The sequence below is a fragment of the Siphateles boraxobius genome, unplaced genomic scaffold (genome assembly GCF_051911475.1).
Source record: "Siphateles boraxobius isolate OS27281-9 unplaced genomic scaffold, OSU_SipBor_1 47, whole genome shotgun sequence".
Taxonomy (NCBI): domain Eukaryota; kingdom Metazoa; phylum Chordata; class Actinopteri; order Cypriniformes; family Leuciscidae; genus Siphateles; species Siphateles boraxobius.
Window position 1 is genome coordinate 750,709 of NW_027509108.1, and position 25,853 is coordinate 776,561.

The 25,853-nt window shown below is 37.5% G+C and overlaps 3 protein-coding genes across 3 annotated transcripts in view; all 3 read right to left on the reverse strand.

Moving 5' to 3' along the window:
• The window catches only part of prkacab (protein kinase, cAMP-dependent, catalytic, alpha, genome duplicate b), a 29,022-nt gene extending 28,238 nt beyond the window's left edge, over window positions 1–784 (reverse strand). The window contains exon 1 of the mRNA XM_077201321.1: window positions 321–784. Within this exon, the coding sequence (XP_077057436.1) occupies window positions 321–366 (46 nt within the window). The 5' untranslated portion in view covers window positions 367–784. The remainder of the gene's footprint in view (window positions 1–320) is intronic.
• Window positions 785–2,256: 1,472 nt separating this feature from the next.
• Window positions 2,257–13,262, reverse strand: asf1bb (anti-silencing function 1Bb histone chaperone). Its single transcript, XM_077201322.1, has 4 exons — window positions 12,698–13,262; window positions 11,263–11,378; window positions 9,961–10,137; window positions 2,257–3,298 (listed from the first exon to the last, which is right to left on the reverse strand). The coding sequence occupies exons 1-4, from the start codon at window positions 12,804–12,806 to the stop codon at window positions 3,107–3,109; spliced, it is 594 nt and encodes a 197-aa protein (XP_077057437.1). The 5' UTR covers window positions 12,807–13,262; the 3' UTR covers window positions 2,257–3,106.
• A 365-nt stretch (window positions 13,263–13,627) lies between these two features.
• On the reverse strand, window positions 13,628–15,872 carry LOC143710519 (C-type lectin domain family 4 member A). The gene is made up of 5 exons (XM_077201459.1): window positions 15,665–15,872; window positions 15,233–15,373; window positions 15,042–15,145; window positions 14,093–14,193; window positions 13,628–13,873 (listed from the first exon to the last, which is right to left on the reverse strand). Exons 1-5 carry the CDS (start codon window positions 15,771–15,773, stop codon window positions 13,744–13,746), a joined length of 585 nt encoding a protein of 194 aa, XP_077057574.1. The 5' UTR covers window positions 15,774–15,872; the 3' UTR covers window positions 13,628–13,743.
• Window positions 15,873–25,853: the final 9,981 nt, after the last annotated feature.

The following is a 25,853-nucleotide window of genomic DNA, read 5'->3' on the forward strand; positions in this document are numbered from 1 at the left end:
CACATCTGGACCCATCAAATACATATAGAGTCTTATCTGTTGAATAAACATTCTTGATATTTTATAGTGTACAGAATACACATACACACACAAAACCTCCAAACGAAACGCTTATTAAAGCATCAAGACATTGTTTGAGCCTGAAATCGCCATGACAGCATCAGCATCCTCTCTCTCTCTGTCTCTCTCTCTCTCTCTTTGCTGAAGCCTCACACATGCACGAATATATTCCCGAGGAATCTGAGCATCTGATGATGAAACCGATCGCCATGATCGATCATGACTAAACATAATGATTGGGAAGCTTTAAAGACACCCACCGCTTTCCATCTCGTTTCCCCGTTTGGCGGCCGGCGTGTTGCCCATGTCTCCGGGCCTGTCAGGCGCTGGAGACCCGCAGGAAGATGATGCTCCTGCCGCGCCTTGGCTCTCACGGTCCGTTCGTGCGATTGACGCCTGCCGATCGGCTTTGAGAGTGAAAATAGTGGACGTTAACGCGTCCGATCTGTTCACGAATAAACGGCGATCGCTTATGAACGCAAAAGCATCCGTGTTTAAAGGGCGGACGGGCCGCCAGCATCAACCCGGACTCGGGCGTCCTTTCCTGGCTTGGCTCTCCGCCGCACCTCCGCGGCCCCGCAGTCCCTCGCTCGCTCGCCGCCCCGCGGGGTGTTCCGTGTTCCGGGAATCGCGGGTGAAAAACACGGACGCAGGATCGGTGAGATGATCGTTCATGCAGCTGCGCTTCCCGTAGCCATCGACGCAGACTCCGCCCACACAGATTGAGCCCCGCCCCCCGACTCACCCCATTGGCCAGGCGGACAGATGTGTGGAGTGATTGACAGGCTCTAATCAAGCTGTTGTGAGTTGTGATTAGCCAATGTAGAAAGAGAACTGTCCCTTTTTTATGTTTATTAAAATGGACGGGACTTTATGAATGATGTTACTGAGTGCATTAAATGTTTTATAACCACATAAACACATGTATTGAACATTTTCACCGTTGTTGTTCTGGGGAAAAAACGATGCCGATCATTTAACGCATATTGGGTCTAATACAAGGACATTTTGTCACTCTGGAACCTGCTATTATAGCCTTAACCCGCAATATTTTGAACTGTAAGAAATATAAAACTTAAAATATATAATGGAGAACTTGAATATAAAAATTCAGCTAAAATGCAAAAAAAAAAAACAGCCACTGTCTTATTAAATAAACACATAGTCAAACCAAAAAATATTCAAACACCAGATATAATGATTGATATTTTTTATACTTTTTAGTGGGTGCAGGCCACTAGTTCATGTAAGTGGGGATAGATAAAGTAAACTGGGAAATATTGCACCCCAAAATTCTTCATACAGTGACTATCAGTAAAAATGTATACAAATTTGGGACCAAAAATGATTCAGACATTTTGACCTGACCATATTTTGCTTTAGTGTTTTTTCTTTAATTAATAATGCATCATTACAGCACAGACTGAACAAAGTGAAGCATTGCTGGGTAATTGGTATTATCTAATTGTGTAGTTAAACAAATACAAAAGATTCTATTTCAAATAAATGCTGTTGTTTTTAACTTTGTTCATCAAAGAATCCTAAAAAAAATGTTACACAACTGTTTTCAACATTGATAATAATGAGAAATGTTTCTTGAGAATCAAATCCTCATATTACAGTGATTTCTGAAGGATCATGTGACACTGAAGACCGTAGTAATGATGCTGAAAATTCAGCTTTGATAGGAATAAATTAGCTACACTTTAACATATATTCACATAGAAAACAGCGGTTTTAAATCGAAATAATATTTCACAATATTACTGGGTTTGTTTTGTGTATCTATAAATATCTCAATGTTAAAACACTGCCCTGTTGGTCCTGAATGTTTTTTTAAACAAAGCAAAAAGACTCCACCAGTTTAAAACTTAGCATTTTCTGGAGCTTTACAAGTTTCTGCTCATGTGTGGTAAATATGAATTCCTGAATGCACATTATGATGTCGGCGTCACCTGACTCTCGTCCACAGCCCGCCTGACCCGGTCTGCACATTTCCACACACACATCAGAGGACAGAGAATAGAGGGAGGGATGAAAGGAAGAGGAGTTGTCTGATGTGATGTGTGGATCAAAGGTGGAGCAGCCCAAAGTGCCATCTCTAATAGCCGTTGCCTAGCAACATAATAAAAAGACACACACAGGGTGTGTATCCGTACGAAACAGCGAGAGGATGGAGAGAAAACCAAAGACCGCTTTACAAAGACAAAAGTTAATATTTATTCAGACTGAGACTTTTCATAAACAAAAGAAAAATCACATGGGAAGAAAAAGAAGGCAACAAAAGTACCAATATGAACCAGGCATTTAGATTAAAACCAAAATACTTCTCTAAATAATCTCACTCCAACAAAACAGAAACTGAGTTGGATTTGTGAGGAGTTGCAAGCGCATCCGAGAAAAACACTCCCAGAAAAGTTGCTGATTTCTGACCGTAAAGAATCACAGCGTGAATCTCACAAACACATGTCAGTCACATTTCACTCCACAATTAAAAGAAAAACAAAGTTTACAGATGTTGTTCTTATTATTATTATTCTTCTCCATGGGGATTTTTTCATTATAGTATCCACACGACCATTATGCATTTACAATTTACATCAGTTATTATTATATCATCAATAAAAATGTTTTATGATCATTTTTGCATTGCAGTAATGAAAATGACCTTGTTTTGCATTATTATAAAGACAAAATTTGGGAAATATTTGTAAACAAATCCAAAAAATGCTTCATTGCATTTCAGCTAAATATGATCTTTTTTTTAACTGCGCAGAGAAATGTGACTAGAACATGTTTTCGTGACCTGAACATGTTTCCACTAGTGATGCGCACCAGAGGAAAACAGAAGAAAACAGTCCATGTCTGCTGGTGCTGTTGGCTCCGCCCCCTGTTGTAGGCCCCGCCCCCTGTTGTTCGAGACAGGAAGTAAAGGCCTAAAGAGTCCCTGACTGTGGCCAATCACAACTGAGAGAACATGGAGGAGTATAAATACAAGACAACACATTTATTACTTCATGAATGAGGTTGTTGTTGTGTGTCAGTTCTATAAGCAGTCCATGGAGTTGTCGGGCATGAGTCCGAGGGGCGGGGCTTTGCCGGGCATGGAAGTAGGCGGGAGCATGGTGTTGGGGGCGGGGTCTACATTCTCCGAATCTTCCATCTTGTCCATCGTTGCTTCCCAGTTAATGTGGAAACGGGTCACCCGAGGGTTCGATGCCAAGATGTTCCTTTGAAGCTGCGGATCGGCACAAAAAAAAAACATGATAAAACATCAAAAAGTATAATGATTTGTCAGCGTTACATTTTAAAGACTCAATGCTAACATTATTCCTTAAAATATAATATATTAGTAACACTTTACAATAATGTCCCACTAGTTAACGTTACACACTAAAAATTCTTGGGTTAGTTTTTCTAAATAAATCCTGGCTTTAGCAATTCTTTGTGTAATTTTTTCAGTGTTTGGGTAGTTTATGTGTTACCCAGATCCTGGGTCAAACGTAACAACCCAGGGGTTGAGTTATTTATTGCGGGCTTTTTGCAACCTCTTCAGGAGAGAGAAGTGCAGCTCCGTCAAATTGGTGCGTGTCTTCGGTAAAATGCAGAAGTTTTTTGTATCTATAAATTCGTTAATGTTCTGTATATCGTTTAATTGTGTGCAAATCAACAATATCAATTATCCTATACTGTAAAATATGATAAAAAAATAAAGGGATTATCATGTAAACCAGTGGTTGTGTGGAGTTTTTTTTTTAAGTTTAGAGGAAGTAAAAAAAAAAAAAACTAGTACTATAGTAAAAATAAATTAACCCATTATGCTGGGTTAAATAAACAACCCAATTTGCTGGGTAAAATGAACCCAACATGTTTTGTGTCCTACATTTACCCAGCCCTTGGGTTAAAAACAACCCACATTGGGTAGTTTTAACCCAGTGTTTTTCAGAGTGTAGTTAATGCACTAACTAACATTTACAATGAGCGACAATTAAAATACATCTGTTCATTGTTAGTTCATGTGAGCTCAGGTCAATTAAATAATATTAACAGATACAACTTTTAATTTTAATATTGTATTAGTAAATGCTGAAATTAACATTAAGACTACTGTAGCTAAAGGGCTCATGACAAATCAAATAAGTTATAATAGAGGTCTTTGTACCGTTCAATCATCCTGCAATTTCCATAGCTTAAAACATCCTCCTAATTATAAACAAAGCGTTTATTTGATCAATCTAAAAAAAAAAAAAAAAAAAAAAAAATGGCTTGTTTGGATATTGCGGCAAATATATTTGCATATGCCCGCCTCCAGAGCAAGACATCAACCAATAGTTTTACATCATCACATCATAGGCCCCGCCCACTGGCACGTAGCCGCTTAAGGGCTGACAATTGCCTACAAATTTATTATTGCTATAAAGACGTTATCTTGCAAAAAAAATGTTTATCTCGCCAGCCATTTCTATATACAATAATATTAAACCATTTTTCTGTGATGCATTTTTGGACTTCTATTGGGAGTCCAGAAGAGAGAGCGATCTCTCACGCGGGGTCTCAGCGCACACAACACGACAGCCCTGCTTCATGAGTGACGACAGACCTAAACACTCAAACGTGTGCTTACACTTTAGATCTAAAATAAAATTAGATTAATATCACAGAGTTCCATTTTAGCTTCCAATGATTATAAAAAGAAGATATTTGAGGTAAAAATGTGAAAAACTATAGCCGCATTCTGTCTAGCGCAACTTCCTACCTTTAACAGCGGTGATTTCTCCCTAAACTCAAACTGAAAGTCAGAATCAGAACAGTCGGTGATCGAGTCTCTTCTGTTGATAAATCCCAGAATGCGTTTGATGATAAAAATTGCTATTAAAAGGACAAAATACTTTGGGCTTCGTGCCTAAACGATCAACTATACACACAAATATGTCAAAATGACCGGATTGGAGATTCAATTAAGCACATTTTATTCACTTTAACACAGTCTATGTCTTAAATGGACATCGTTTTTTTTTTTTTCTTAAAGGGGCAGCAGCCTAATAAACCTGCGGACGATTGCGCTATTAAGGAGAATCAAACAACAAAAGGCGGAGAGAAAATCACTCACAGCTCTTGAATTAATAACTTCAGCTTTAATAAGAATTAATCCATCTATGATAAACTATGCAGTGTTATTTTACATTTGATTACTTTATTAGATTTATTTTTAGGCCACATTACTTACCTGAACAGTAATGTTAGTAGACCTTCCTGAAATTGAAGCACTGTGTATAGAAATTGTATCTTCGTTTTATTGTATACTAAGGTTGTCACGATTTCGATTTTAAATCGAAATCGATCGAAATTAATTCACAAACTCAAAAATCGAAATAAAAAATGGAATCGTCGATACTGCCACGCCCCCATGTCGCGCCCGTGATGGAAAGTTCGGATCGTTTTACTGACTCTATTGTTCAATCTCGTTCATCAAAATTAACTAATCTTTTTTCTAGTCATTTCAGGGCCTTTAAATGTTATACTTTTAACAGGCAAATTCCCCGAACACATCCAACGCAATCTTGATCATATTCTGAATTAAGAAATGATTATAATGCAGTCAAAAGTAATTTACAGGGAACATTAATACTTGTCCTTCCGAGTCTTTTGTTCATTTGTCGCGTGACAGAGGCAATGAACGGTTCATGAACGACTCATCACGGCGCGGGGAAAAAACACACGTGTTGAAAGGCTGTGAGTCCTCTAACTTGGATTCTATGCCCGAGCCCGAACTTGGCCTGATATTTCCCGTCACTATCCTCGGGCCGGGCTCTTGATCTATAGACGTGCACTGCCGACGCAATAGAGTGCGGCGCGGGACTAGATTTGATGGGCGAGTGCGAGCGCGGGCGGTAATGCACTCACTCTGTGTGTGCGGGAGAATAAAAAGATTCGCGGGACTCCCGCAAACTAGAAATATCTATGAATAAAACATATAAAAACGAATACCTTTTTTTCATCTGTTGCAGAAAAGCAACAAGAAAAACTAAAACAAAATAGAAACGATTTACAGGCCAGAGTTTCTATTTATAACATGTTTGCAGCGTTGAGCGATTTAGCCAATCACAGACATATGTGTTGATTTCTTGAACACAATGACCAATCAGAAGCATTTAAGATAGACTCTCCTCACCGCTCAAAACGGACTTTTTGTTCAGTGCTGAATTCTGTACGCTGGCAAATCCTCTAATTATAACAAACAAAGTGTAGGCTATATATTATGAAAGATTCATTGTGCAGTCAGCTTCACTGATAATAACAGAGATGTGTGAGATTGCGATGAACTGATGTCAGCTTTTTAGGAGCAACAGCAAAAAAAAAATCGAGAATCGACTCTAACCGTGACCTTAGAATCGAAAATGTAATCGAATCGATGATTTGGATAATCGTGACACCCCTATTGTATACTTATTTACATTTTTTCTTTAACCATGTTTTTGTACTTTGTAATTGCTTATCATGTCCTATCCTAGATATGTATTTTTTATAACAAAAAGAACCGATAAGAATACCGTTAAAGTACCGGATCAATAAGCAGTATCGGAAAGAGTAGTAATACCGTTAAAACCTTAGCGATACCCATCCCTAGTAAACATGCAATAGCGAGGGGGTGTTAATTAGGGATGGCCCGATACCATTTTTTTTCAAACCGATACGAGTACGAGTATTTACATTTGTGTACTTGCCGATATCGAGTACCGATACCGATATTTCTACCGCAAAAGTAACTATAGGCTCCCAGAAAAGAAGACAGAAGACTATTTTAGAACACAGGTTAGAAGACTGTTTTTATTTTCTTCTCTGCTTGTTTTAACAAGTCTAAAAATAAATAATAATGAGTAAAATAATAAATGTATTAACACACAAACTACTGTTAATTTAACATAAAAGCAAGCAGTTACTGCGTGCATGGTCTGACATGACTGAATGCGCCCAAAGTGCGCTCCCTTAATAGTCTAATTCCTAAAAAGCTGACAGTTCATCGCGATCTCACACATCTGTTATTATCAATGAAGCTGACTGCACAATGAATCTTTCATAATATCCACACTTTGTTTGTTAGAATTAGAGGATTTGCCAGCATACAGAATTCAGCACTGAACAAAAAAGTTTTGAGCGGTGATGGGAGTCTATCTTAAATGCTTCTGATTAGCCATTGCGTTCAAGAAATCAACACACATGTCTGTGATTGGCTACATCGCTCAACGCTGCAAACATGTTATGAATAGAAACTCTGGCCTGTAAATCGTTTCTATTTTGTTTTAGTTGTTCTTCTTGCTTTTCTGCAACAGATGAATGAAAATCTATTAGTTTTAATATGTTGAATTCATAGATATTTCTAGTTTGCGGGAGTCCCGCGAATCGTTTTATTCTCCCGGAACCCGCACACACAGAGTGAGTGGATTACCGCCCGCGCCCGCGCTCGCGCTCGGCCATCAGATCTAGTGCCGCGCCGCACTCTTTTGCGTTGGGAGTGCACGTCCCTATGCCTCAGTTCACCTCGACAAAGCACTCGCGGCGGCCAGTTTCGTTTCGCAAAATGTACGTGGTATCGGGGCGTGGTATCGGCGAATTTTTATGAGTACGAGTACGAGTATATGAGGACAGTATCAACCCGATCACCGATGCCAGTATCGGTATCGGGCCATCCCTAGTGTTAATACTGTTTCCTATGTAGTGACGTCAACCAATGATAACAGTGGCGTTTACTGACAAGCCTTAAAAACTGATCATTTCAGACAGAGGCTCAGAACGAGGGTTGAAAAAACAGTTTTTTTCCGTATATATATATATATATATATATATATATATATATATATATATATATTTGTTTTGGGGTTTTTTTTGTACAAAACTTTAACATTATTAGTACACCTCAAGAACCATATTTTTAAAATCCATGTCATGATCCCTTTAACTAATGTTAACAAATGGAAACCTAATTGTAATCTGTTAGCAATATATTATTATTAAATTATATCTCAGTAGTGGTGTGTTTCCCATTCACCTGTTTTTGTGTCAAATGAGTTTTACATATTCATTGAATGGTTTAAGAATCTCTTGATTCACAACAGAATGGATTGATGGAAATACGGGATTCGGGAACAACATGCACAATGGCAGCGATCCGGAATGGTTTAGGAGAATTAATGAATTATAAACGATACTGGGCTATAAACGGCAGACACCTGCCTCTTTGATCTGACCGGCGGACCACATTACAAATACACAGATCTGTGTTACACACATAGACTCTCAATATATAACATGCATCAGTTTATGAGTGTTAATGGGTCTTCTGTCTAAATTCACATCTGTATTCCTGCTTCCCATATTCCTGTAAAAATTCATCATTTCAATATAAGTATATTATATATTCATAATATCTATATTTATTGTTATATTGATGTATATAATTCATTATAATATTTTTTTGTGCTCATTCGGTTAAAAAACAGTGTAAAATATACTTGAATCATTTTAACTAGAGTTTTACTGTATTTTACTTCTTGCTGTTAATATATGGTTTCTACCCTCCTATTTTTATGCACATTTTGAGATATCGCATTTAAAAAAATTTCCAGGATGGAAGTGCCAAGATATGCATAAATTTAAAAAATGCGTATAAATAAAACGTATGCGGTCATTTGATGCGGGTCAATGTGTTATCCGATAATATATTCTGAAAAGCCTGAGCAAAATCGGTGATGGAAAAGGTTCGCAATAATAACCTCTATGGAAGAATAAAAAAGGTAATTTCAAGTTTATTTCTCACCATTCTGAGAAGAAAAATCAGAATTGATATAAACTCATTGTTCTGTCTTTTTTCCCCAGAACTGCGAGGTTATATCCAGCTATTCTGACTTTTTCTCCTGAAAATTGTGATATAAACAAAAGTTATGAAGTCCGAATGAAGAGATATAAACTCACAATTGCAAGAATTTGTGATAAAATGGTAGTTTTAAATATTATTTCATGCTGTAAATGTAGGGCTAATACATTATGCTACCTATGAACTGCATATGTGAATATTATTGTACTATTATAATAATAAATATATATATATATATATATACATATATTTTATGTAGACCTATTGTTTACATCAAATTCATGTTTTTATAGTACACGAATCATGGAAGGTTTCATCGATCCAGTCTGTCTGTCTAATGGCTAGCAGTCAAAAACGCCTGCGTTCAGCTTCAAAGGCCGACAGTATATTCTATAAAAATGAAGACCATCTTTTTATGCATATTGAATCTGACATCCTGTTTTTCATAGATTTTGCCCATTTGCCTCCACTTTTTACTACTGTATTTCTCCCACCATGATGTGTGCGCATCTGCAAGTGACGTAACTGTGACGTCTGTTCACAAATGCTCTATAGTGTTTCATTTATATATGAAAAAAGACCAACAGTGGCTTCTCCTACTGTACCAACTTTACATTTTCTTAGTGATGTTTGCCGCCAGTTTATCAGGAAGTGACGATTTTGTTCTCATTCAACTTTAAATGATGTATGCGACATTGCAAGTTAATTCCGCAACTTTGGATGAAAACACAGTTTATGATTATAAATATTGAGATGATGGCTCATTATTTAGCAAATCAATAAACCTTTAAGACATTTAAAATCAAAACAGTATTTTATAATAGTCTTTTTAGTTTGTGTATATTCATTTTTCAACAGCAGTATAACCAGAATTTGTGGAATCCTACTCTTGTGTGTGTGTGTGTGTGTGTGTGTGTGTGTGTGTGTGTGTGTGTGTGTGTGTGTGTGTGTGTGTGTGTGTGTGTGCGTGTGTGTGCGCTGTAAGTTAACATTGGCGGGTGAAGCTCAATCCGAATGTAATCTCTCACCTGTGTGTAGTTGGGTTTGACGGGCGGGTTTTCCCGTAGCTCGGGTTCTGTGTACTCATTGTTGACGTAGTAGCCGATGCGAATGAATTCCTGTCCCCGATAGGTGCATGTGATCAGCACTACGGTCACGCCCACCGCATCACTCTCAGGGATCAGCCCAGTGTTTGGAGCATCCGCCTGTCAATCAAATCAAGAGAGAGAGAAACTCGTCCTTCACTCTGATGCCTTCAGTAAACAACGTGATATCTACAAACGCCCCTATGTCTAGTGTTTTCTGAAACTTTCCAGGATTTTGGGGAAAGTTTCTGGAAATTTACCAGAAATTTTCAGCCCCTTTTCAACCCTAAAAGACTAATCTAAGTTGATTGTAATGATGCATTCAACTGTTTCCAAAAGATCAATTCAGTACACATTGAAAATAACTATGGGTGTAACGATACCCTCATGTCACGATTAGATGCACATCACGATACGATTATTATTTTGATACTCAAGACATATGGTAAAAGGTTAACAAAAAATGTACTGTTGATTAAAATGCTAAATTTGGTTTTACATTGTGTGTGTATATGAATAGGCTTGGACTTGATGCTGGAAACCCAAAGCACAGGACAATAGAGACACCAGAATAAAAATATTCATGATTCTGAAGCTGAAAGCACAGAATTATTTCAGACGAATATACTTGCACTCTTTCACTGTAGATATATTTAAAATAATGTAGACTTTTTACAGCTAACATAAGACATTATCAGGACCCACAAATATTCCCCCATTGCATTCTTATACATTATATATATAGTAGTTTAATGTAGTACTGACACTAAAACTAAGTAAACTTGAATTTTTTCACAGTTATTTTCATTTTGGGTGAACTATACACAATACATATTGATGCATATTGCGATATATTATGACAGCCCTAAAAATAACAGAAAATAACCTGTGATTCGGTGAGATAAACTGTCGATAGTCTTATCACAAACAAAGCTGAACCTCAGGTCAAAACCAGTGGGAGAAGAAACAACCTCACTGACTTCTTAGGCACTCATCTAGGCATGGACATGAACAGTTGAATTTACATATTAATTTGGCCAACAACTATCTTTAATTGTAAGTGGTAAACTGTTTCATTGTTTAGCACTTTTTTGGATCTGAGACAAATCTCAAAATTCCTCTTTAATCCAATTTGTGCAAATTTACATTGTATTTTCTCAATGCATCTCTAGGTGGCAGTGAGTGCACTGCAATGTATTTACCAAGACGGTATTATTCTAGGCTACTGCTAGTGTTTCAGCCCACCTGAAACACAAACATGTGTCTTCCTGCAGGAACCGGGCCGACCAGAACCGAGTCCAGAACCTGGTCGTACTCCTCGCTCTCTGCAGAGCCCACGTAGATGATCTTCCACTCCAGATCTGAGAGAAACAGAGGGATAAGCTATTATAAATAGAAACATATTCAAATCTCTCATTTGCACAAGGTATTTTCAATACAAGAATTCAAGACTGTTCAGTGGTTAAAAACAAACAAACAAAAAAACAGCTGCAAGCAAACTGAGCATTCAGTGCAAAATTACCTCAAGGATGTGAGTTTACATGCTTGATGAATTGGACTACCTTTGTAGTCATTATATTTGTATTTAATGTTTTATATTTGGTTTTGATATCAGGAGTATTATTTGAGGCTTTGTATTTATAGAACAAAATGTCTTACCCTAATGTTAATCACAAATCTCACAAAAAAACTCTGGCTATTCTAAAAGGGTGAATTGGCCTACAGGGTTGGCCTACAAATTGATGCTAACAACTTTTGATGAGCATTTTACTTGGCTATTAAGTGTCATAATCACTGTTACGTTGGTGGCTATAACTGAAAATAATTGAATAACATGTTTTCTTCTTTTTTTATGCGAAAATCATGTGGAAATAGGCCTATGCCCAATCCTTATCTTTTTTAACTACGATAATGCAAATGCTGAGAAAAAATAAAAATGTCCAGAAGGCATAACAAAAATTTAAAAAAAATTAAAAAAAAAAAGAAATCCCTCACAATATGTTGATTGTACGTGCAACAGAATATAATGGCATAATAACATTACATTATACTATACATAAATAGATTAAAAAAATATCACTCTAGAGCCAACAAAAATCTTTGGTAACGTATAATTTACAAGTTTGGGAGAGAAAAATGTTTTCAAACACTACAAGACTAGCGTTTAAGAGTGTACATTTTTGCATATGGATATCAATTTACCAAACAAATTAAAGAGGCTAACTAATAACTTCAAGAGTCTTCGCTTAGCCTATTTGTGTTTATAAAATAAAACAAATGCATTTCAGTAATTGAACCGAATTCAACATTATCAGTAAACGAATCATAAAGCTCAACTCGCAAATCTTCATAGCGCTTCCCGACACGTTACGTCATAACTTCCAACCAATCAAAGCCAGGAGAAATACATTGGTCTACTATCAGACCAATCAGCGAAGGAAGGGCGGGCTCGCGCTGTCATCGAACTCCCCGCCGGCGCCAAAATATCAAGCGCGTGAACATTTACAACTGATAATAAAACTTTTCCCGCGTAAAAATCAGAATGACTATTCGAATTATTCTTGCCGTTTAAGGAATAATGGCTCTGCAAAAAATGCTTCTATAGCCTTCGGTATTCGACTATATACACAGTAATTACCAAGTTCGTGTTTAAATAGTGTTCATTTGTGAAATCTCTCACCTTCAGGTAGGTCCTCCATGCATTCAAACGTGATCTCGAACTGAAACGGGTTTCCGAAAGGACTGGGGTTATCCAGAACAGCCACGTTAAGCACCTGCACTTTGGCCATGATGGTTCACCGGGTTTGATCCACAGAAATCGGCCTTGTGTTTACGGAAGAGATCCTCTTAAAAACTGCCCAAATCACAAGACGTCTGAAGTAAATCCAGCGGGAGTGTGAAGCAGACTCAAGATGATATTTTACACAAAGGACCTCAACAGTTGCAGGTGAAGAAGCAGTGTTTTCTCTTGCTGGGGTTATTAGTTCTCTTTCAAAACTAACTATCAGATGGTCGCCATACATCCATTTTTACTTATTGCTGGAACATCTTTAAGAACATATCATTTAGTGCAGGATTAGCATGAACATGGTTTTAAATAACCAAACGAAAGAATCAAAACCCGTCCTTTCCCCAGGATCCGGAGGGGAAAAAACGTCTCTAGATGCAGCAAAGACACTGAATGACAGAAGCAAATGCTGTGGATCTGATGTCTTTTTCTTCCTCTCTGATCCCTTTAGTGGAATAAATCTGCTCTTTATTGCGCCCTGCTGGACTGGAGGAAATCTAGCACAATAAAGGAGATCCTACACAAGAATTCAATATGAAATAAAAACAAAAATTTGGTGATAATAGGCATTTGAACATTTTATTAAAACAGAAGCAATTCAAAAACAGCTTCGCAGACACTCAATATCAGAATAATATGCTGAATCAGAGCAGAGACTTTACACTTCTGTAAAGTGATGTTTACCTCATAATTTCAGACTAACACAGGAGGCTCATCACGATAACAGCTAGAATTAGGTCGTATTAATATAGAGCTGCTTGTGATGGAGCAAGACATGAACACATCAGATAAAGTGCAGAATTTCGCATGAATGCAGTACATGATGAAATAAACTGACAGTTTTGAATGACAGGACACTTAATAATTACTTATGTGATCAAAATAAGATTGATTCCATGAGATAATAGAAGTAAAAGCACGACAAGACTGTATTAAACCTATTTCTCACAAATACATTTAATATTCCATGAACATGGGAGATCATTCCAGTTGTTCACCGGGTCTCTTCCAGGATCCAGTTCAATGCAGTTCTCATGAAAGCTACTCGGCTCACCGTTATACCAAAACCTGAATAAAATGTGTCAGAATTATTAAGAACCCCAAATGTTAAATTATTCGTTTTAACCATTTAACATATGACAAATTATGAGCAACACAAGCAATTCATGAATCATCAGTCCTAAACGTGTACAGAAGATGAAGCAGAGCAGAGAAGAAGAGTATAATACATTTTATGATTACTAAAACGAATAAGCAGTGGTTTTATGCAAGTGTTTTAAGTCTTACGTTTGATCCAGTGGTGAATTGTCCACCCATGTCAAGTTGCCGTTGTTCTCCTCAGACAAACCAATCCAAACTCTCTCCTTGATGAAGGAAGATATGAACTTCTGTGTGAATAAAAACAGGAATAAGTGTGATTCCTCTCATTCATTGATTAGAGAAGTGGATCACTTTAAAATGAAAATTAGCCCATGATTTACTCACCCTCAAGCCATCATAGGTGTATATGACATTCATCATTCAGACGAATACAAATCAGAGTTGTATAAAAAAAACACCCTGATGCTTCCAAGCTTTATAATGGCAGTCGATTGCAACCAACAGTTTGAAGCTCAAAAAACTGCATCTATTCATGATAAAAGTGCTCCACACTGCTCTGGGGGGTTTATGAAGTGAAGCGATGCGTTTGTGTAAGAAAAATATTTAAAACTTTTTAAAGTAAAATAACTAGCTTCTGGCCAAACGAACATACAGATTTGTCTTGATCTTACTTAAGTGTAAAGCGCAACTTATGCGAGTAATGCGATGTACTGCTGATATTTACGCTACGCCATGACACACTACGCTACTTCCGACATCACAAGTTGCGTAAGTTGCGCTTTAGGCGTAAGTAGACTGAGTATGTTCGTTTGACCGGATGCTAGAATTTTACTTTGTAACATGTTAAATATTAATATTTTTCTTACACAAAAAAGGCCTTTTTTAACCCCTCAGAGCAGTGTGGAGCATTATATGATGGATGGATTTACTTTTTTGAGCTTCCAACTGTTGGTTGCAATGCACTGCCATTATAAAGCATGGAAGAGCCAGGGCATTTTTTTAATATAACCCTGATTGTATTCGTCTGAAAGAAGAAAGTCATATACACCTAGGATGTTTTGAGGGTGAGTAAATCATGGGCTAATTTTCATTTTAAAGTAAACTACTCCTTTAACAGACACTCACACAATCTCACCTGCTTCTCTTCAGTGTTGATAATGATCAGATCAGCTCCTCGATCTCTGCAGTACTGCCTGCTCTCATTCCAGTTCATCTCCTCGTTGGACTTGGAAAACAAAACTGGACCACACAGATTTTTGTACAAAAACACTTTTCAAAACTGTATCGTAAAAGAAACCACTTGCACAAAAACGGATTTGTACTGACCTTTTCCAGAATCTTCCTTCAGTTTCACGTTGGACTCTGTTAAAACTGTGATGGTGATGTGCTGGAATATGATGAAGACCAGCAGAACAACGCATATGAGCCCGAGAATCACAGTCATCAACACCAAACACTTGCTTCCTCCTGACAAACAGAGAAAACACACACATATATCCGTTAACAACAATTAATATTATTACTGTAGATATAACATTTCAAATCAGCCCTTATAAGTAATCCAACTTTGTCTTTAGTAATAAGCATGTTCTGTTAAAATTATAAACTGGAATTGCTATAAAATATGTAAACAAGAACATATGCTGAGGAAGTAAATAGAATAATAATAATAAAACTTCATACAAAAGCAGAAACATTGACACAGGTCATAGAAAACCATGACTGAATTTTTTTTTAGTTCCTGAACTTTCTGCTTACTTTTCTTTTGAGCTTGTCCTTCATCCTGGCTGTGACTCTGTATTTGAGGTCCATGTGTGTCTTTAACATCTGTGTGTTTAACATTTTGATAAATGGTCTCTATCTCCATTATTCGTCTTCGCAGATGACTTGTGTTTGGAAATATGAGTATAGTTTCTAAAGCAGTGCTAAACCTACACAGGAAGTGATTTTCTCTGAAAAAAAACGGGTTACAAAATCATGATGAAGAAGTGGTGACAGATGATGTAATCACCGGTGTTTTAATCCTAACCCTTTTTTCTTCTTTGAAGCATAAGGATCAGTATGCTTTATGCGAATGTGTACTTCAGAACAAATGAAAACCATGACAGCAAAGATCTGATTCAGAGAAAGATTATTACACTCTTTAACAGGTTTCTCTCTCTCTCTCTCTCTCTCTCTCTCTCTCTCTCTCTCTCTCTCTCTCTCTCTCTCTCTCTCTCTTCTGTGATGGGGATATTTTCTGGGTCTGTCCAAATACCCACACTTGCGGTCTAGAGAGCGTGTGCAGATGACGGGAAGTAAGTGTGCAAGACTGTCCAAAGCGCATGTACAAACGCACACTAAATCCACACCATCTCTTAAGGCTCTGTCCCATTTGAAACCCTAAGCCCTCGGTCACGAGTCCACACTATAGCGACGTAATGCTGCTTTTGAAAGTCGGGTACAGATGATGTCTGATGAGAAGATTGTGGTTTTGAGAGTTCGTCAAAAGTGCGCATTGAGAGTGACCACCCTTCTGAAACATAAAATTATGAATGGGACACCATTCAGTCTTGTGGACTTAACGGACACCAGCACACGGCTGCCATTGAAGGTCCACAAGACTGAAAGAGCACATGAAGTGTGCAATTTGGGGCAGGACCTAATTTCCCTTCTGAGTCTTTTAGGCTAAGCGTATCCCCTCATTGTTCACATTCAGGAACTGATGTGAACCAATTTTGTGTCATGTCTAGAAAACTTTCCTAAGCAAGTTAAATTAATTAGATGTTACATGTGTAAACTTATAGTTTTACATTATTGGTGCAGAGACTATGTGTATTTTGTAAAATGTATGCCAATGAACCAAAACACCCAACAAACACCCAGTGATTAAATGTGTCCCATTGAGTAAACAACCGTCTTAAAAAAGGTCTTCGGTCTTTACGCTCATTTGACAACTTTGACCAAAAAAAAAAAAAAAAAAGAGTAATTTAAGTAGACAAGTCAAGTGAAAAGAACGCAAGTGTGGGTATTTGGACAGGTCCAAAGTCATCAACAGCAAATATCTACTTCCTCCTGCCCAACAGGACGTAACAAACACAAATATAAAGCGCTTACGTCATAGATAGAACGGGGAATCAGTTTATATGGGAATTAGATTTTAGTCACTCGACTCGCACCCAATGAAGACTAGTTCACTCGGATGTACGACTTTGCTTACATTGCACAAGTGCCCTCTACTGGCAGAACACTTGAAATGTGTTTAAATTGAACAAACTAGCAGAGACTATGTGTATTTTGTAAAACGTTTGCCAATGAAGCACCACAAATTGTAATATATTAACACTTTCATGTTGCAGCTGTATATTGATTGTTGTTCATATCATGATTGCTTTTGGAGGCAAGTGATGCGCCGTGTAATTGAGATTAACAGTTAAACGATCTCCTGTCTCCTGTCACATTATTGCAGGAGTTTTGTAGTGGACTAGCCTTCCACCTAACCTAAAGACATGAAGTCCAACTTAAAAACTTCTGACTCATACTACTTTGTTTGTGTATTGTACATTCAGCTACATGTTATCAGCTTCAAAAGCCAACAAGAAGAATCTGTGATCACTCAAATAAACTCAAACACACTTAAACAGGCCAAACTGGACCTTTGTAGTGATGATGCAGAAACAGCAGAAACTGACTGAATATGATGTTTCTGTTCCTCTCTGATCACTTCAGTCTGATAAACCTGCTCTCTGCTGCCCCTGCTGGACTGGAGCAAATATATCCATAGTGCAATAAACAGATACACAAGAATTAAATATGAAATAAAAACAAAAAGACAGTTTAATAAAATAATAATGACCATTTTGACTTCACTTTCAAGTGAAAGCAATACAACTCAAAAAAGTTTCATAGACACTCAATATCAGAACAATAGCCATGAACACAAAAACAGGATGTTGTGAGTTTATTATAGAAATGATAAAATAATGACAATTTCCTTCTAGCAAATTCACATGAAGATCAGATGGCAGTTTAAAAAAAAAACAGAAACCTCAATCAGAAATAATACATTCACAATAAGAATGATTCACTTAAATAAAAGTGAGCTCTTAAAGGGTCATTCCACCGGTGGAGACATGAATATGTATTGAAAGTGGGTCATATCTGTAGTAGAATAGTATCATACATTTCTAATTTGGGACCTTCTTGGCCGATAAAAGGCAGAAAATGACATTTTAGTGCTTGTGGATTGTAGACAACAATCCCCATAGTGCATTGCAATGCTCAGCTCCGCAGACCACTCCCACTACAGTAGCTAGCTTAACTGCAAGATATTTGTGCAATGAACCTGCCACGTTAGCGTGTAAACAAAATGAAAATAAACTTACTTTACAGAAAGACGACCATTTGACCCTGTAGGCTTTGGCTGACGTTGCCAGTTGACCTTAGGTATTCTAAAGTAGGTCTCCAGGACAACGCTATCCATATGGGGTGCAAAACTCGGGTGAGCAACAACACACACGTCCGTGTCATCCTCCAATTCCGTAGCACCGCTGGAATTCTTGGACAGACTCTTGTTCTGTGTCCATTGGCGCACAGTGAGAGCACAGGCACCACCAATCTGCCCCAGCTCGAGCCATTGCGGGCTCCTCGTCCGCGGCAGGCAGATCTTCTGCATCGGCTGTTGTGACAGCAGCTTCAGCTTCAGCCGCCTCCGGTTCCTCCATAGCCCTCAGCTGCTCGTCGCTATACTGTGGCTCATAAAGGTAGCCACGAACATCCGTTTCTACCATAACTTTGTCAAAATCCAGATGGATTACATAATGCATTCGCCTGTGTATTCAGTACCTTCGTCCATATTTTCAAAAAGTTTCTCCCGGTGAAATCAAATGCACTGGCACTGATCTGATAGGTCTGTTAGCGCATTAGGTCCAACCCCCAATGGGCGGGTTTGAAAGGGTGGGAACTAGTGCTTGTAGTCTTCACAGAAATCCCCCCCTTTTACACTTCCTCCTACAATGACGTAAAATGACGATTTTTGCGTCATTGTAGGAGGAAGTGAAAAAGGTAAATAGAGGATTTCTCTCGTCTCAGGGGAAAATGAAAGAGTGTTGCACGACCATTCAATAGTATGACTGGATTTCTAACAATGGAAATCTTAATGCAAATGGGTGGAGTGACCCTTTAAGTTTCTTCCTGAAACATCTGATGACCTGCAGAGATATTCAAGGTACCTTTTCCTCATCCAACTGAAAAAAACAAAACAAAAAACTATAGGCTATTTTATATTAATATTGTATACAGAATTATTTGATATAAAAGTGTCATGTTGTAACACTTGGCCTAATTAAATGATCAAATAAGAAAATAGAAAAGAACGGTAAACATCCAAATGCTTTTAATGAGTTATTATAAGGAAAGGAGCACACGAGAAACCACAAAAATATGGAAATATGTACCCACACAATACGTAAACATTTTAACCCTCAATAAAGTATGACAAATTAGCATTCACAATAGTTCTTGAACAGTTTACCAAGCATAAGATAAAAAGTCAAACACTGAATGATAAGACAACTGGCATACAAGGGTTATGAACTCGATAACCTGAAACTCCAGCGTTAAATGAAACTCAAGTACATGAATGGCAATGCAATGTCCACAAAACAAATTAAAAAGTGCTGGCAAAAATGCATTCCTGGTATTGGCTTAGGTCCTAAAGCAATATAAAGTCTATAAAAATCGAAAAAAACACCATATAAAAAAAATAATCCAAAATGAAAAAAAGTTGGAGCAAATCCAATAGGAGTAAGCAGCCTCAAGTTCGCACAACATTAGAATTCTTAGGCTTACATTCTTCTTCTTCGGCTGCGTTCGAAAATTCATACTCACTGAGGTACTTAATTTCAATAAATAAGTATTTATCTAGCATTAAGAGAGTATGTACGATATAGCCTGACTGTGTTAAGTATGAATGCAATCCGGACATCATCCGCCATGTTGACATTATCATGTGACCTACAACGTTATCACAAGAACAAAAACTAAAAAGATAATGACAGGTTTAATTAATCTGTAAATATATTGATGAAACTTGCACATTTTGTGGTCTTGTTGAAGAAACAGCTGTCTATTTTTTTTGTGATTATAGTATAACCAATACATTTTGTGTTGATTTATATTTTTACCCCCTCCAAAAGCAGAAAAGACGTCCACTGAGGAGCCAGAATTAAAGTTTTTATGACGTCTTTTTTTGACGTGTTCTGCACATACGATATAGACGTTCATGGAACCTCCGTACAAGGTTAAAAACTAGTACAAATGTGGCCATTGTGGACTTAGATATAATTTATACTGTTTCTTGACCAAATAAACACTCAGGATGCATTAAATTAAAACTCATGTTTATTTCAATGTAATTGCAAAGCAACTCACAGACAGTTGTTTGTCCAAAAATCATGAACATAAAGGAAACATCTGTAAATCTTTGGATCATGAGAGAAACCAGATCTAAAGGAAAGACTTTCTGGCTCAGACACTTGTGCTGCCCTTATCACAGACATAAAATACAGATACTTTGACTATTTCTGTCAGACGTCCACAGAAGATCTTAGTGAGAATGAACAGGGGTTTAGATGTTGATATTTGTTTCATTTGAAGTCACAATTGTGGTGATCAGTGTTTGCTTTAGTTGGGCTCTTGGTCCACAGTCTTGTTGTGTTGGCATTTCATTGCCTGCCCTGTTAGTGTGATTGACACAATAGTTGTGGCAGGGAAAGCGGTAACACTTTATTTCAATAGTCCACTTTAGACATTAAACTAACTATAAGTAACTTTGCAGCTACATGTCAACTAATTGTCATTAGAGTATCAGTAGAGTGTCTGTTTAATATCTGCTAACACTTTATGTGGTTGGTCCCCCAACAGACATTATACTGACTATAAGTAATTTAGCAACTACAAGTCAACTTGTTCTCCTAACCCATACCCTAACCGTCTACTGACAGTCTAGGACAGCCTACTAATAATCTAATGACAGTTAGTTGAAATGTAGTTGAAAAGTTACTTATAGTTAATAGAATGTCTAAAGTGACTATCGAAATAAAGTGTAACCAAATAAAAATATCTGAGGGGGTTAAAAATTATGGTATTTTTAATACCTTATGTATTTTACCTAATATCTAATGTTTTTAAATGAAAAGAGGCAGAGTGGTGTTTTATAACATATTTCGTTGTATTAGGCTATTGCCTAAAATATACATAAAGAGATAACCGGAGTAGCCAGAACGTTCTGAGTGACACGATCGAGAACGCCGCTGTTCCATTTGCATGATAACCGGACTTGGGTTCTCTCGTCCTCGGGAGTTCGTTTTCCTGAGTCGAACTTGGCAAGTCCGAACTAACAAGGACGCAAGTCCGAAGTTTGCATACTTGGTATTGAGAAACGGCCTGTGTTCTGTCTCGCATGTGCGCTCTTGCTCGCTCGCTCTAGATTCCGGGGAGATTTGAACTAATTTGCGGGCATCAGGGAACTATGGGGTGAGAATTGTTGCATTATTCCAAATAAATAGATTATGATCCACAAATAAATGTAAAGAGATTCACAAAAATATATCAAATTCACAAATAAATAGATTAAAGATCCACAAATAAATGTAAAGAGTTTCACAAACAATTATAAAACTCACAAATAAATAAAATGAGATTTGCAAATAAAAATTCATATTTACAAATGTGTTTTATGCCACAAACATGTGCTCTGCCTGGCATTTATTTGTGAACCGCTTTCTGTGCATTTGTAAATCCCCTCACGCATTTGTGAATCGGTTCCCTGTGCATTTGAAAGTCCCATCACGCATCTGTGGATTTTGAAACACTTCTAGCGTCGACGTTAGGGCTGCACGATTAATCGCACGATGTTGTTATGCGCATCTAATCAGTAAAGCCGGTTCCTTGATTAGTAGTAAATCGCCTTCACCTGCTTTCAGATGGAGCGGCATTTACTCGAAGAGCCGTAGTTCACTGACAAGCTCAGCCAAATCGCATTAAAATCGAGGACTGTTGTGGCAAAAATTCTGTTAAACATCATCACTGCGTAAGAGACACTCAGAGTCAAATTAATAAAATGATAAGTATTTATTCTTGCAAGAATAGGTTCAGTCTAGTACACAGAAGTTACGCTGTGCATGAGAGTGACACACAACAGGAAGATATGAGACAGCCTTTATACTGTTTTCAAGGTTCCTCCTCACCCGCTGTACCTTTCACCCACTCAGATAAGGTCCTTACTGCTGTTCAGTTTCTACTTAAAGACACAAACTGGTACTGAAATAAACTGGCCAAATCTGACCGTCCCTAAGGTCAGAGGTCCTGTCCCATATGTTCCTGAAACGTCACGCACAAGCACGTACACACATATACTTTTATACATTGAATAGGTTCTTTCTCTTATGATACCTGTTTGGGATCAATGAATATTAAAATTTCCACAACAGGACATATCGCCAACGATATTTAATGCGATATGGCTCAGCTTGTCAGTTAACTACGGCTCCTTGTACTCAGCAAAAACTCAGTGTTAAATTAACACTCCTGCAAGTGTATATGAGTCCACACTCAAGAGTGTTAAAGTTAATGAGATATATAGTATGAAATAAAATATGTAGCCTATCTTTCTCTGTCTGAATTTACTTGTGCAGAGACAACTGTCACACACACAGTTAATTAATTATTCATAAATTGTTTGGATAGTGAACAACAAAAGTGACACTGTGTTGCGTGCAGTGCTTATGGTGGAGGGAGTGTAATAAAGTAAACTGCAACAGAATAGTCTGCGGTGTAAAAAGGTAAGAATTGTTTCTGGGGTGTTTTGTGCAGTGAACTGTTACTAGTTTTAGTGCAGTGTTGTGCTTATGGGACTGGGGATTTAGAGGAGCAAACTGCAACACTGCAGATTAGGGTGGGTGAAGGAAGGATTACAATAGATTTTTATTGAGAAACAGAATTTTTTTAAGTGTGTTGGGGTTTAGACGATTCCTCTTCTTGGACAAAACCTCTCCAGCCTTGGAAAATATCATTTCACAAGGAACAGAGGATTCAGAGGAACATAAAAATGCCAGTGCCAGTTGGTATAAATGAGGATACTGATGCTTCTTTTGAGCCCAGACGGGGGAGGATTTCCTCTTAGCTGGCTCCATTACCAGGAAAAAGGAAGAGTCGCAAAAAGCATACAAATCCAAAAGGGCGATCCAAAACAAAAAGCAGTCCAGATCCAAAAATCTAAATAATCTTATCTCATTAATATAACAAGACTATAATATAGCTACTATAATTAATAATAATAATATACGTATTATAACCTGATGTAATGTAATAATATACAGCCTTAACACATATATGACTCAATAACAACAATAACAATGAGAGTTCTTTGACTCTCTGACACTACTACAACTGCAACTACTACAACACCCACAAGGTGACGCGAGTTTCGAATCCCCTTTATCCGTTTAAAAAAATTTTTTTTAACGCTTTATTCAATAACAAAACATACAATAATTAAATACAAAAAAAATAATACAACATAAAGATACCGATATTAACAATAATACAGGGGGGAAAAATAATAATATATTTATTATATTAGAATATGTATAATCCCCTTTATCCGTAGCGACACTCTGACCGAACCGATGACGTATCCACACAAACCGAGGCCTCGTTTGTCATTGGTCACGTGATTTTCACGTTAACAACACAAGCCTCGAATCGCGGCTTCATCTGGCACGCCCATTTTTTCTCGACACAAGCTCCGACGCCTTGGTTCAAATGTCACATCACTAATTGATGCGATATGGCTCAGCTTGTCAGTGAACTACGGCTCTTTGTAGTAAATGCCGCTCCATCTGAAAGCAGGTGAAGGCGATTTACTACTAATCAAGGAACCGGCTTTACTGATGAGATGCGCATAACAATATCGTGCAATATATCGCCCAGCTCTAATTGACAGTGTTGCAGTGAGATAATTAAGTGAATATGTAAGTGATTATTGAGCATTAGTGATGCACACCTGCTGTTAACAAGCAGAATCACTGAAGGAAAGATGAACACAAGAACAGAAAATAGAGAAACGCAAGAACTACAACTGACTTCCAGCCATCACACATTATTACACTTATTATTAACCAGTATGGCTTTATTTCTGTCATACATCTATAGAAGTTGTTATTGAGATGTTTAATAAAAAATGTTTGGTTTGAAGTTACCATTATAGAGATCAATGTTTTCTTTAGTTGGTATGCTGATGATATAACATGTATTTCTGCAAGTCACATTGTGCACAGTTTATGTATGATTGCAATTATATTAACTATGGTGACAAAGTCATCATATTGCTTGTTCACTCAGAATTTAATCCTGAAAAATGTATTATCCATAAATTCAAATGAACCTATACAAGAAATATCTGATCATCAGACTTGTCCAGAATGATTGTAATATCATACAAAATCAACAGATTTCTACTACACTTTTTCTTGCCATAACAAATGAGCTTATTATTCTCACTGTTACAGCAGTCAGAAAGAGATGAATGATAAGAAGATCAGGGACAAGAGTCTAACTAAAGCAAATACTCAGTGTGGCTGGAAGTCAGTTGTTGATCTTGTGTTTCTCTTTTTCAGTTCTTGTTTCTCTGTCCTTCAGTGATTCTGCTTATCAGGTGTTCCTCAGTGTCTCAATTCACTCACTTCTTTTCATTCAAGTGGACCATATTCGAGAATTAATGTAGGGAATAGTGAATGAGGGTATAGGGTGTGATTGTGAAAACAGTATCTGAGTGAGGACTTTGAGAGCTGTTAATTCACAGTATATTCCTGTAGGCGAATTTTGTTTTCTATGGTATATTACTTTTTTAATGTAAAATGGTATGATATTGGCCTTTTTTTACAGCAAGGGTTAACAGTGTATTAGTCCAATGTAGACGATAAAGTGTAACCTCTCCCACGTGGTAGATAATCAAATCCTGGCCTGAAAAACATCGCGTTGTAGCTTGATGCCCTGCTCCTTTTGATCAGACTGATCCCTCTGGAATTCTTGCAAATTGTCCTTCGCTCTGAGCGCCACGGCAGGCCCGCTGCTGCTCGCCGGCTGCCAGCCCAATAGCTCCCGAAGACGAGACTCCGCGCTAGCCCCTCCGTCGGCTGTAACCGGCTCCTCCACTTGAAATCTGCGTCTCTTCAGCTCCTTATAGGCTTCCCGAGCGCTGGAGTATTTGCACACGCCTCACAGCAAATCCCCAGTGTTAAATGAACACTTAAAAGTGTGAATTATATAAACTCTGAGCAGATTGTTAAATGAACACTGAAGCCGTGTTAAAGTTAATGACATAATTAAGTGAAAAATTGAGTGATGATTGAGCATTATTGAAGACACCTGATGTTAACAAGCAGAATCACTGAAGGAGAAAACTGGAATTTTTAAGTCACCATTATCGTGATTTGCATTATCGTGATTTGCTTGGTGTTTGCTTTAGTTGGGCTCTTGACCCTTAATTCATTAACTTTAGATTTTGTTTGGCTGCTGTACATGAGTTATAACAGCCAGATGAACAAATAGAAAAGGTGATGTAATGGTTGTGTTTGAACATTATCATTATTACACAATTATTTGACCTGAATCACTGAACCCATATAGAGCAGGGGTCCTCAACTCTGGCCCGCGAGATCCACTTTCCTGCAGAGTTTACCTACCACCCTAATCAAACACACCTGAACAAGCTAATCAAGGTCTTCATGATTAGCAAAATCCCCAGTGTTAAATCAACACTGCTCAGAGTACATATTGTCCCAATCTAAAGAGTGTTAAAAGTGGTAAATTTAATGAGATAATCAACTGATTAATTAAGGGATGATTTAACATTAGTGATGAACACCTGCTGTTAACAAGCAGAATGACTAAAGAAAAGAGAAAC